Genomic DNA, 12,500 nt, shown 5'->3' with positions numbered 1-12,500 from the left:
GAAACCTCCCATTTTCCCAGCACTCCTGCAACACTCCTTTAGTAGGGTGAGAATCATTGTGCCCCTGCAAGTTAGCCCAGTAGTTTACTATCAGTTGCATCCTTCTTAGTTCCAAAGGCATTATTCCCATTTCTACCTGTAGGGCTGACACTGCTGACGTTTTAAAAGCCCCACTGCACACTCTCAAGGCCTGAGCCTGAATCACATCTTTTTTTTTTTTTTTTTTTTAATATATAAAAAAAACTTAGCTGCTGATCCATATACTATATTTCCATAATCCAATACAGATCTTACTAAATCCACATACATTCTCTTCAAAGCTGAACAACTTGCTCGCCATTCCCTACCAGTCAAACATCTCATCACATTTATTACGTTTTTACATTTCTCCTCAACTTTCCTGATATGGTCTGCCTATGCTAATCGTGAATCAAATATAACTCCCAGAAATTTAAATGATGCAACCCTTTCTAATTCAACCCCATACATCCTTAACTTCTTCCCTACCTCAACCCTTTTCCTGGTAAAAAAAATACAATTTGAGTTTTGTCTACTGAAAATCTACATCCCCAATCATAACCCCACTCCACCACTTCATCAATTGCTTCTTGTAGTTTCCTGATTATGTGGTCCATGTTCCTGCCTCTTTTCCACAAGGCCCCATCATCCGCAAACAGTGACCTACCTATATCCACTGGCACCTTTGAGAAGACATCATTGATCATAATGATGAAAAGTAACGGGCTAATCACACTACCTTGAGGTGTGCCATTTTCCACTATGTACTGTTTTGATAATTCTGATCCAATCCAAACTTGAATTTTTCTACTAAAAAATCTTTAATCCAATTAAAAACTCTCCCACCAACCCCCATCTTGTGCAGTTTAATTAATAATCCTTCCTTCCACATCATATCATAGGCTTTTTCAATGTCAAAGAACACTGCCACTACTGACTCTCTATTTGCCTGGGCCTTCCTTATTTCAGTCTCTAACGTAATCACTGAGTCCATGGAATTCCTTCCCTTTCTAAAACCACTCTGATAACTTGCCAGCATTCCCCTTTTCTCAAGCTCATATGATAACCTTTGTTATCATCCTTTCCATTATCTTACATATACTTGATGTTAATGCAATTGGTCTGTGGCTAGTGGGTTTTGACAGATCCTTGCCAGGCTTCCTTATTGGAGTTACTACTGCTTCTTTCCATGCACCTGGTAATCTTCCCTCCTCCCACACTGTTATAAAAATGCAGCAACTTCAAGAGCGCTCCTTCTCCTAGATTTTTTAGCATCACAGAGCATATCAGATCTTTCTCTGGGGAGGTTGGTCTCAATCTCTTTATTGCTCTCACCATTTCTGCTAATGTAAATGGATCAATTATATCATCTGTTCCTTCCCTCCTGCTTAACACACCTGGGTGTTGGCTCATTATTCTTTCCCTTCTTCAGACAAATTTTCTGAACTGTGTGTCAGTACAAATGACTTGGCCATGACCTCAGCCTTATCCCTACTGGAGACTGCAGTTTCCTCCTCCGATATCATTACTGGATATTCCCATTCCCTTCTATCTCCTCCCATCCTCTTAATCATTCCCCATATCTCTCCCATAGGTGTTGTTCTTCCTACCTTGTCGCAAAAACTCCTCCAACTTGCTCTTTTAGCTTGACGTATATTTCTTCTCACCACTGCCTGTGCTTTCTTATATTGAACCAAATGCTGCATATTATGGGTTCTTTTAACTAGCCTGAATGCTCTATTTCTGTTTTTTACAGCCTGACAACATTCCTCTGTCCACCATGGTACCAGTTTTCTATTCATCCTATTTTTACTCCTAGGTATAGATCCTTCTGCTGCCATGATAATTGCTGAAGTCACCTGACTGTTTAATTCATCTACATTTCCAGAAATATCAATCTTTATCAACCCTTCTTCACTCAACTTCTGGAACTTACCCCAATCAGCTTTTTCAAACACCCACTTTTGGGGTTCCGCCACCTGATCTTACTTCAACTCTTTCACCCACTGAACACAAAACTGGGTAGTGATCACTGCCTACTGTTGAAGCAGTCCAAACTCCCCAGTTACTAATGCCAGCCAAGGTATTAGACACTAACGTAATATCTAACATGGACTCAGTTCCTGTTGTTATATCTATCCTTGTGCCGCTACCATCATTCATACACACTAAATCCCTTTCTTCCATCAAATCTTCAATTACCTTTCCATTTGGATCTGTAATCTGATCCCCCCCCCCATATTGTGCTATGAGCATTGAAATCTGCACACCACACTACTTTATGTCTGTTTTGTCCTTGTATCTTTAATAGGCTGTCCAAATCAAACCTTTTACATGGATTGTAGTAGTTAATTATAACCACTCCCTCCCCTCTCTCCCACACTTCCACCACTATGTATTCCTAATCATGTCCTTTTTCCAGTACCCTATATGGTATACCCTGCTTGATTAACATAGCACAACCCCTCCCCCCCAGATTTCTATCTTTCCTTATCATTGTATACCCATATACCACAAAGTCTAAAGTTGATTTCAACCAAGTTTCCTGAATACACACTACATCCGGTTTTACAACCATTTCTTTAATAAAGTGCTTGAATTCCTGGCTATTGGCCAGTAAGCTCCTTGCATTCCATTGTAAAAGAATCACCATAATTAGTATTAACCAACACATGACACTTCCTGGCTTGACTGATTACTGAGGTTCTCCCTCACTTCCTCCCATGTCAGTCCTACTAACCCTAAATGGTTTACTGCTACTTTTACCCCCAGCTGAATTTTGTCACTTTTTGACTTTACCTCAGCCATACTATTAATCACTCCTGCAATGAATGTTACTAGAGCCTTTTTGTCTACATAAATCCTGTCATTTGTTCTTTGTTGCATCTCTCATATCCCCATTGCTCCCTGTTCATTAGGAGCATTATTCTGTTCTCTTGACATTCTTATAGCTTCTGCATAAGTGATCTTTCTTTTCACTCTTATTTCTTGAATTTTAGTCTCCCATCTGACAACCTCACACCCACTATATGCAACATGAGCTCCTCCACAAGTGCAGCATTTTGGTTGAACTCCTGTTCCGCATTTTCCATATTCATGATCACCCCCACATCTAGCACATCTCCTCTGCCTTTTACAGTTTTTAGCCACGTGTCCAAACCTTTGACAATTATAGCACCTTTGGCACATACACCCTTACTGGGTAACTCATGAAACCCAGGAACACCTTCCTTAGCACTCTTTCTTCTTCAAATTCAATCAATACAGATTCACTTTCCTTTTTCACTCCCTCCTTTGTTGTTTTCAGTCTTTGAACATTACTTTCCCTCCTTTGATATTCCTCTATCTCCTCCATATTTATACTCATTGGTATCCCCATAATCACTCCTTTACAACCATTGTTTTGTGCTCCCACCCTCCCAGTGTATTCCACCTTGCATTTTCCTATCTCTTTTAGCTTGAGTGCTTTCTCAAGTTGTTCCTCATTCACACATCTTACCAATAAGTTGCCATCATTAAGGACTTTTGCAAATACTATTTCCCCTACCTTATTTGTCAAAGTTGTTGTTAGCACAAACAGGTTAATTTTCTTCATATGTCCCTGAGCCTTCTCATTAAACCTAATTATGACAACACCTCCTCTCTGAGCTTGTTCATCTTCCTCACTTTCAGAGCTTTCTCCACTATCATTTCTTATTCTTTTATTCCCTTTGTCTTGGTTTTTATTTATCTGACCCCTCACTACCTCCTCATTCCCTTTATTTCTCCCTTCACAGTAATCCATCTCTCCCTACCTCTGGTCCCAAGTCTCTATCCCTCTACTTCTCCACTTTCTTTCCCTCAACCCCACCTCTTATCTTGTCTGCCATTACCAGACCAACACAACCCCCTCCCAGCAATTTCCATTCCTTCCCCACTCTCTTTCCCTCAACAGGTTCCAAGCCACATTCACACATCAAGCAAAACACAGCCAACTTCCAGTCAAGCCAACGCACCACACCCTTGATCATGTCTGCATGCTTTTATGCAAGTTGCTGCCACTTGATTGGCTGATTAGATGTCTGCATTAATGAGGTGTACAGGTGGATCAAATAAAGTGGCCACTTGTGTTTATCTGACTTTCTCAAATAGGGGGCCAAATACTACAGGTGCAGGCTGTGTATGAGTTTATCTAGATAGCCTCTTTTTTTAATGTTCTGCTCAGATATAATTTGCATTGTATCTTCCATATTGACCCCAGGACTAGCCAATGACAGGACTACAAACCCACCTGTAATTTGTGATGAAAGTCCCTGGAAAACATTTAGCATGAGCAGGAAAAGAACTTCAGATTTTAATTCAACAGTTTTACATCTTCCATTTCTGCTGCTTGATTGACACTATATTAACAAATATCATTGTTAAAAGGATGCCTACATTGTTAATTATAAGCATTAAATTACTTAGAATTTGATACCCAACAGTTATTCAAAGTATTAATGAAGGGTATCAGATTGAAAAAGTGACTACCTCCATCTCCTGAAATACTCCCTGAACAGCTGAATACTTGCAGCAGATTATTTCTTGCAAAACATGCAAATATATCAAGTTCTAAAACATAACTTGGGGGTTGTGGGCAAGATGTCTCACACATTGGTTTATTATTGTTACTTGCACTGAGATACAGTGAAAACCTTTGTCTTGCATGCCTTCCATACAGATCATTTTGTTATAAAATTGAGGTAATGCATGGGAAATCAATAACAGAATACTCAGTAAAGTGTTATACTTACAGAAAGAGTTCAGTGTAGGTAGACAATATACTGCAGATTGTGAGGTCAAGAGTCCATCTTATACTGGAGATATGTTCAATAGTCTTATAGCAGCAGGATAGAAGCTGCCCTTGAGCTTGGTGTTAAGTGTTTTCAGGTGTATGTATCTTCTGCTCATGTGAAAAATGAGAATCTTCAGGGTGGGAAGGGTCTTTAATTATGTTGATTGCTTTAGTAAGGCAATGAGAAGTGTAGAGAATGTCTATGGAGAGGGAGGGAGGGAGGGATGGGGCTGGTTTTCATGATGTGCTGAGGTATATCCACAATTCCTTGCAGTTTCTTAGGGTTCTGGTCAGAGCTGTAGCTGTACCAAACCATGATGTATCTGAATTTGTCATAACTGTGGACACAGCCGCAGGGTCTGGGCACTCATCCAGGCAGCTGAAAAAAATGGCAATCATGCACGTGGGAACACACACATTCTAGTCAATTAGTGCTTCTTTATAATTGTACTTAACTCTGTAACTTTTGCTTCAGTCTTGTCAAGAATTGATTGAAGCACAGCAATAATAATGCTGCTGGCTTACTTTAATCCATGTTCTGGGAAAAAAGGTGATTTAAATAGACTCTATTTAAGGAGACATGTTAGTTTAGTTCTAGGTTACTGCTTTCAAGTTGCAGTGATGGCACTTGTTTTTAGTGAGAGAGAGAGTTTAGTTAGTGGCCCTGTTAGCCTAGCATTTGTTATGTTTCTTTTGTTCTGTACAGTACTTACTAAAACTCAATGAACTTTTCATTCTGGGTCTCTATCTCTCCCTCTGCATTTGGGCCATCACTGAACTCCGGTGAGAATTGGATGCTTTCTGTGGTGCATCAATAAAAATTGGTGAGGGTCAAAGGGGACATGACAGGTTGTGTCAAGCAGAGGTTAGCCTTATCTGTCACGTGTACATCGGAATATGTGTCAGCATAAATCTGTAAGCAGTTTCTCTTCATTTGCAACTTGCAGGGTATCTCTTTTTAGCTGAGCTTGCTGGTTAATTTGTCCATTAATCTTAGATTTTTGGATGTAGAATCCAACATACAATACTTTGTGTTTAACTTGCAGCACACGTCGACGTCCCCCTGTGTCAACCCCTGTGATGGTGGACTTCAACTTTGGAGCAGCACCTGCGTGCTCAGATCCTTCAATTGTCCTACTAGTGCTGGAGAACAAAGAGATCTTGCCTGTTGACTGGTAGGTTGCAAACATAGTAGGGAGTGAAATAAAATTGAACTTTGGTATTTAAATTTTCAATTTTTTTTCCCCTTTATTCAATCCTGTTGACGGTCTCAACTCGAAATGTTGACAGCTCATTTCCCTCTATTGATGTGCCTGCCCTGCAGAGTTCCTCCAGTGTTTTGTGTGTGTTTCTCCAGATTTCCAGCATCTGTCATTTCTTGTTTCTACAGAACCAAGTCTGCACACTGCATAACTCCAAAGTAAAATGGGACCAAGGACTGGTTAATCTGGTTTTAAGCATGTTTACTTTAGGGAGGAATTTTAGGCAGAATATTGTTTATTTTTTTATTTAGAGGTACAGTGTGGAACAGGTCTTTCTAGCCCACCTGGCTGTGACACCAAGCAAACCACCTATTTAACCCTAAAATAATCATATGACAATTTAAACAAAAAACACTCTACTAACTGTACTTATTTGGATTGTGGGAGGAAACCCACACGCACACAGGAAACATGTGCAAACATTCTTACAGAGGATGCTGGAATTGAATTCCATCTCTGACGCCCCAAGCTGTAAAAGCGTCATGCTAATCACTACGCTAATATGGTACCCACAAATAGGAAACCCCTTTGCTGTTCTCCAGCCGCTGCTGTATGGATTTCAGAAAGATGGCCATGGATATTAACATGAGACTCAGAAACAGCAGTGGTTGGATTCTGGAGCTACCTGCTGGATGAATCAGAATCAGAATCAGAATTAGACCAAACTCGGAATCAAAGTTCAAAGTAAATTTATTATCAAAATATATGTATTATCACTGACATCTGATGTGAAATTTGTTGTTTTGTGGCAGCAGTACAGTGCAATACATAATAAAATTACTGTGTTACAATAAGAATGTTAAAAAAGAAATAAGTCCAAAAAGAGAGTGAAATAATGAGGCAGCATTCATGGGCTGTTCAGAAATCTGACGGTGCAGGAGAAGGAGATGTTCCTGAATTGTTGAGTGTGTGTCAGCAGTCTTCTGTACTCCCGTCTTGATGGTAGTAATGAGAAGAGTCAAGTCCTGAGTTGTATGGTATTTAATGATGGATGCCACTATTTGAGGCATCATCTTTTGAGGATGCCATTGACAGTGGGAAGGCTAGTGCCCTTGATGGAGCTGACCGAGTCTACAACTGTCTGCAGTTTTTCCAGTCCTGTGCATTGGCGCCTCCGTACCAATCAGTGACGCAACCGATTGTGAGTTCAGTGGGTTAAGTAGCATCTGTGGGGGCTGCAGGAGTGTAGGGAAGAACTTGTTAATGTCTCATGCCATCTTATCCCTCCACTATCAGTTCTGAAGCAGTGCTTCCCACACATATGAGACGAGTTCAGTTAACAGTCCCATTTCCCATGGCTCCACACATGTCCTGGGGTTGGAAGCCTGTGTCTGTGTGGGAGTGGATGGTGGGAGAGGAGATTGCTTTGCTGTTGATGTCTTGCTTTGTTCAGTGTTGTGTATTGTGTTTTTGTTCTGATGAACATTGTGCATATGCTATGTTGGCACCAGAATGTACGGTGATACTTGCAGGCTGCCCAAGAACATCCTGGGATGTGTTGGTTGTTCACACTAATGAGACAATTCACTGTATATTTTGATATACACATAGGTAAATCAGAATCTGAACCTGAATGTGAAGGAGGACCTATACTCTTCCTACCCTTTAACTCTTAATATAATTACAAATCTTTTAGAATCCACGTTTATTTTCTCAGCAATATCCCATGGCCCTTTTTATCCTCCTAGCTTTTTTCATAAATGTATTCTTACAGTCCCTCAAGGGATTTGCTTGATCCCAGCTGCCTGTACCTGACATACGCCTCCCTTTTCCTGTCCAGATTTCTAATATTGCTCTTCAATCAATGTTCCTTAATCTTACCAGTCTTGCTTTTTGTTCTAACTGGAACATGGTGGCCCTGAACTCTTTTTATGTTAGTTTAAAAAGCCACCCACTTGTCAGTCAACTCTTTACCTGCAAGCAGCCTCTCCAAGTCAATTTTTGCAGGTTATTTCTGATGCCATGTAAATTAGCCTTCCCTCAATATAGGAATTTCACTGAAAGGCTATTCCTATGATTTTCATGACAGTCTTGAAACTAATAGAATTATGATCACTGGTCCCAAAGTCCTCACCTTTGACATATTAACCACATACTCAGCCCCATTTCCCAAGAGGAAGTTAACAATAGCACAAAAATCCTTCAAATGCTGGAAACCTTGAACAACATACAAGATGCTGGAGGAACTCAGCAAGTCAGACAACATCTCTGGAGGGGAATATAGTCAAGACTCTTCATCAGGACCGGTAAAGAAGGCGTTTGAAGATGGGTGGAGGGGAGGAAGTACAAACTGGCAGGTGATAGGTGAGACCAGAATTTTGTGTGTGTTGTTCAACTATAACGCCTTTTTTAGTACAGCTTTTCACATTAGAAGAGAGTTTTTGATTGATCGTGGAGTGGATAAGAGATTGGCATAGCATCGTGGGCCAAAGGGCCTGTACTGTGATATCATGTTCTATGTTCTATGTACTAAGACTTTCCTGGACAGATTTAGCAAATAGTTAAATGGTTGTATCACTGTCTTGTATGGAGAGGACACTGCAGAGGATTGGAAAAAGCTGTAGATTGTAGTAATCCCCACCAGCTGTATCATGGGCATTAGCTTTTCCACTATTGAAGACATCTTCAAAAGCCAAACCCTCAAAAAAAAAAAGTGGCATACTTCATTTAGGGCCCCCACTGCCCAGGACATGACCTATGCTCATTGCTACCATCAGAGAGAAAGAAAAGGATCCTGGAGACACACACACATCGTTTTAGGAACAGCTTCTTTCCCTTTGCCGTCAGATTTGCAAACGGACAATGAACCCATGAGCACTGCCTCACTATTTTTGTTTTCTTTTTGCAGTACTTATTTAAATTTTTGTCCATGTTCCTTATTGTAAGTTATGGTATATTTTATGTATTGCATTGTATTGCTGCTGCAAAACAACAGGTTTCACTACATTTGTCATGGTAATAAACCAGATTCTGATTCTGAAACTCCACCCTCTCTAATCACTTAGTAGTAAGGCAGTCCCAATCAATATTGGTGGTTAAAATCACCTACTTTTACAACATTATTAGATCAACACCTGTCTGTGATATATTTCCAAAAATATACTTCCCTAATTTCCACTATCTACTGAGTAAGTCTATACATGTAATCTCATCAAAGTGATTCCTTCTTTCCTATTTTTAAGTTTGACCGATATATCCTCGCTAGAGCTTCTCCCAGAGACAAACCTTCTGGGTCCGTGCTATGATATTCTCCCTAATCAAGTAGTGCAATTCTCCTTCCTTTCTTACATTCATATCTATGAGACTGGCATCATTAGCCTAACCCAGACCACTGAGCTGTCAGTGCACACATCCCTTATGCAATTTCCTTGGTGTTTTATTATAACAAGCTCCTAACACAAATTTCTGTGAACAGTTGCAGAACAACAACCGCCACTGGATTTCTGCAGGTTTCATTTGACCTGGCCTATAGAAATTTGATTTTCCACAAATTTTCCCATACATTTTAAATCATCTTTAAGGTGCTAATAATGAAAATACTAAAATGTTTTGTGGTATTCATTAATGACTGGATACATGTTATATTCCATTGGATTAATTATGGATAATGTCAGGGTGAATATTTGAAGAATTATAGCAGATGAACATAGAGCAATACAATGTGGGTAGCTATAGAATATAGACTTTCCTGAAAATTGTATTATGGGATTTACCAGGATGTTGCAGGACTTGGGAGCTTTTGTTACATAGCGAGATTGTGTAGACTAAAACTTCATTTCCCAGAAGGAGCTTGAGGGATGACCTGATAGAGGTATATTAGATCATGAGTGGCACAGACAGGGTGAAAGCACATAGTCTTTTTCCCAGTGAGGGGATGCTAAGCACACGAGGAAATAGGTTTAAGATCAGAGGTGAAAGATTTCAAGTTCAAGTCATTCAACCATACACATGAATACAGGCAAATGAAACAGTGGTAATTCTGGGCCACGGTGAAAAACACAGCACCAACAGCCACACACAGCACAGGCATGTATAACGCAAATCGTTACAATAGCAGAGAAACATACAGTCACAAAAATAATATCGCCCAAGTCCTTGAATTTCATGGCCTGAAGATTGATGGTGTATAGGATAATGTCCTGGAGTTAAGTTTCTACAAGAACAAACTCACAGCAGTTCTCATCAAGCTCTAATGCAGCCGCAAATGAACGCAATCCAGCTTTCCTTCCACAAAATAACACTGACAGGAGGGGCCAGCCTCCAACCCGGCACAGACTCCAGTGTGCCCGCATGCCTCTGCTCTCTCCCAAAGCGCCTCCGGAGTATCCTTGTGTGGGTGGCTACATCAGGCAATGCAGCAGGGTGGCTCCTGGTTCATGCAACAACTGAGGACACACTGCCTCCCTGATGTTGGTCTTGCCAATGAACCAGTGAACTGGACGCAGTTTTCTATATTATATTTAAAAGGGACATTAGGGGCAGCTTCTTCAAACAAAGGATGGTGTGTATTTGGAAGGAGCTGCCAGAAATAGTGGTAGAAGTGACACATTAGCGACATTTAAAAGCCATCCAGATAAGTACATGGATAGGAGAGGTTTAAAGACTATGGGCCAAATTGGGCAGAGGCTCTAGCTCACTGGGCACTACAGTTGGAATGGATAAGTTGAGCTGTTTCTGTGGTTGTAAGTGACTCTAAACCAAGACCTTCTGACTGGGTGCCATCATACAACTAGAGCTAATAACATCCACTCAATCTCTGAGAAAAATTATGCTTCCATTGTTATTTTGCTTTCAAAATAAGTTGCTTTCAAATAGGATACTCATTACAAATTATCTCAGCTGGGTGCAGTCATTAGGACTGGGTGCATATTATTTAAGTTTCAGGAATAAATATCCTACATTATCTGAATCAAATGGGTTTCTACGTTTTCGGTACAGTATAAATTCTGGACGTCAGATTTCTGAACACCATGATCACTACCTCGCCACTCCTCCTTTGTACGATTTATTTATTTCTTGGTTTATTTTTGACTTTGACTCTATATACCAAGCTTAAACTCTGAGGGACAATAATTTTTGTCTTTGATTGGCTGCTCCTAAGGGCCTTCCTATTTCCAGTGGACCAGCAGCTGGATCTGGAGTACTGGGCGGAGACAGGAGAGTTCAACCCCACTGAACTGCATGAGATGAGAATCGAGGACAATCGGCTTTTCACTGTGGAGCCAAAATCTGGCTGCCTCAATCCCGGGCAGCGAGAAACCATTCAACTTACCTACAGGCAAGTTTGCTCTTGAACCTAGAGATGGCCTGGAGCGCCTACATGTGAGTTTCAGTTTGCGGAGCGCAATACAAATCTCATTCAAGATTGTTTAATGTTATTCCCAGTACACAAGTGTAAAGGGAACAAAATAATTGTTGCTCCTGATCTGATGCAGTGTCAAAAAAACACAATAAGATAAAGAACACAATAATAAATTAAGAAACACAATAAATATAAATAGCTTATATAAATTGATTGTATGCTCATAAAGTGACTCGAGGCTCAGGAGTGTCTGTACATTAGATAATTTATTTATTTTATTTATTTAGAGATACAACACAGAATACGCCTTTTGAGCTGAGCCTTGTGACTTGACACTATCCTAATCATGGGTCAATTTACAATGACCTATTAACCTACTAGACGGTACATCTTCAGACTGTAGGAGAAAACCAGAGCACCCGGAGGAAGCCCATGTGGTCACAGATAGAAAATACAAACTCCTCACAGACGGCGCCGGAAATGAATTCCATACTCTAGTGCCCCTCGCTGTGCTAACCACTGTGCTACCTTGGCACTCAAGAAGATGACTGACAGGAAATAATAAAGTAGTGATGGTTGGGGATGTGGAGGGGTGGTTAGTGGGTGGAGGTGTTGATTAGCTTCACTGCTTGGGGGAAGGAACTGTTTTTGAGTCTAGTGGTCCTGCCATGGATGCTATATAAACTCCTTCCTGATGTGAGTGAGACAAACAGTCCATGAGCAGGGTGGGTGGAATCCTCTATGATATGACTGATCCTTTTCCAGGACCTTTCTGTATATATGTCCTTGATAGTGGGTAGGCTGGTGATGGTGATGCATTGGACGGTTTTGACTACCTGTCGTAGAGTCTTCCTGTCTGCCATAGTACAGTTTCTGTACCAAGCGGTGATGCATCTTGTTAGGATGCTTTCTACTGTGCATCTATAGAATGTCATGAGTATGTATGTGCATAGTCCAACTCTCTTCAGCCTCCTCAGAAAGTAGATGCATGGTCAACTCATCCATTTCTAACCTTAAGCTGAAGTACAAAAGTCTGTGAAGTTTGCAGAATATTTTACTTTAATTAAAGCATAAAACAATTGTACCCCAACATCAAATAATACTA

General features: G+C 40.5%; 1 protein-coding gene across 7 annotated transcripts in view; it reads left to right on the top strand.

The window, feature by feature from the left end:
• The window catches only part of cfap65 (cilia and flagella associated protein 65), a 218,755-nt gene that overhangs the window by 141,900 nt on the left and 64,355 nt on the right, over positions 1-12,500 (top strand). For all 7 annotated transcript variants that reach the window (XM_072260976.1, XM_072260975.1, XM_072260974.1 and 4 more), the window contains 2 exons: positions 5,878-6,006; positions 11,195-11,371. In XM_072260976.1, the coding sequence (XP_072117077.1) occupies positions 5,878-6,006; positions 11,195-11,371 (306 nt within the window). The remainder of the gene's footprint in view (positions 1-5,877; positions 6,007-11,194; positions 11,372-12,500) is intronic.

Source organism: Mobula birostris, chromosome 6 (assembly GCF_030028105.1).
Source record: "Mobula birostris isolate sMobBir1 chromosome 6, sMobBir1.hap1, whole genome shotgun sequence".
Classification (NCBI taxonomy): Eukaryota; Metazoa; Chordata; class Chondrichthyes; order Myliobatiformes; family Myliobatidae; genus Mobula; species Mobula birostris.
This window is presented reverse-complemented; position numbering and strand designations above follow the sequence as displayed.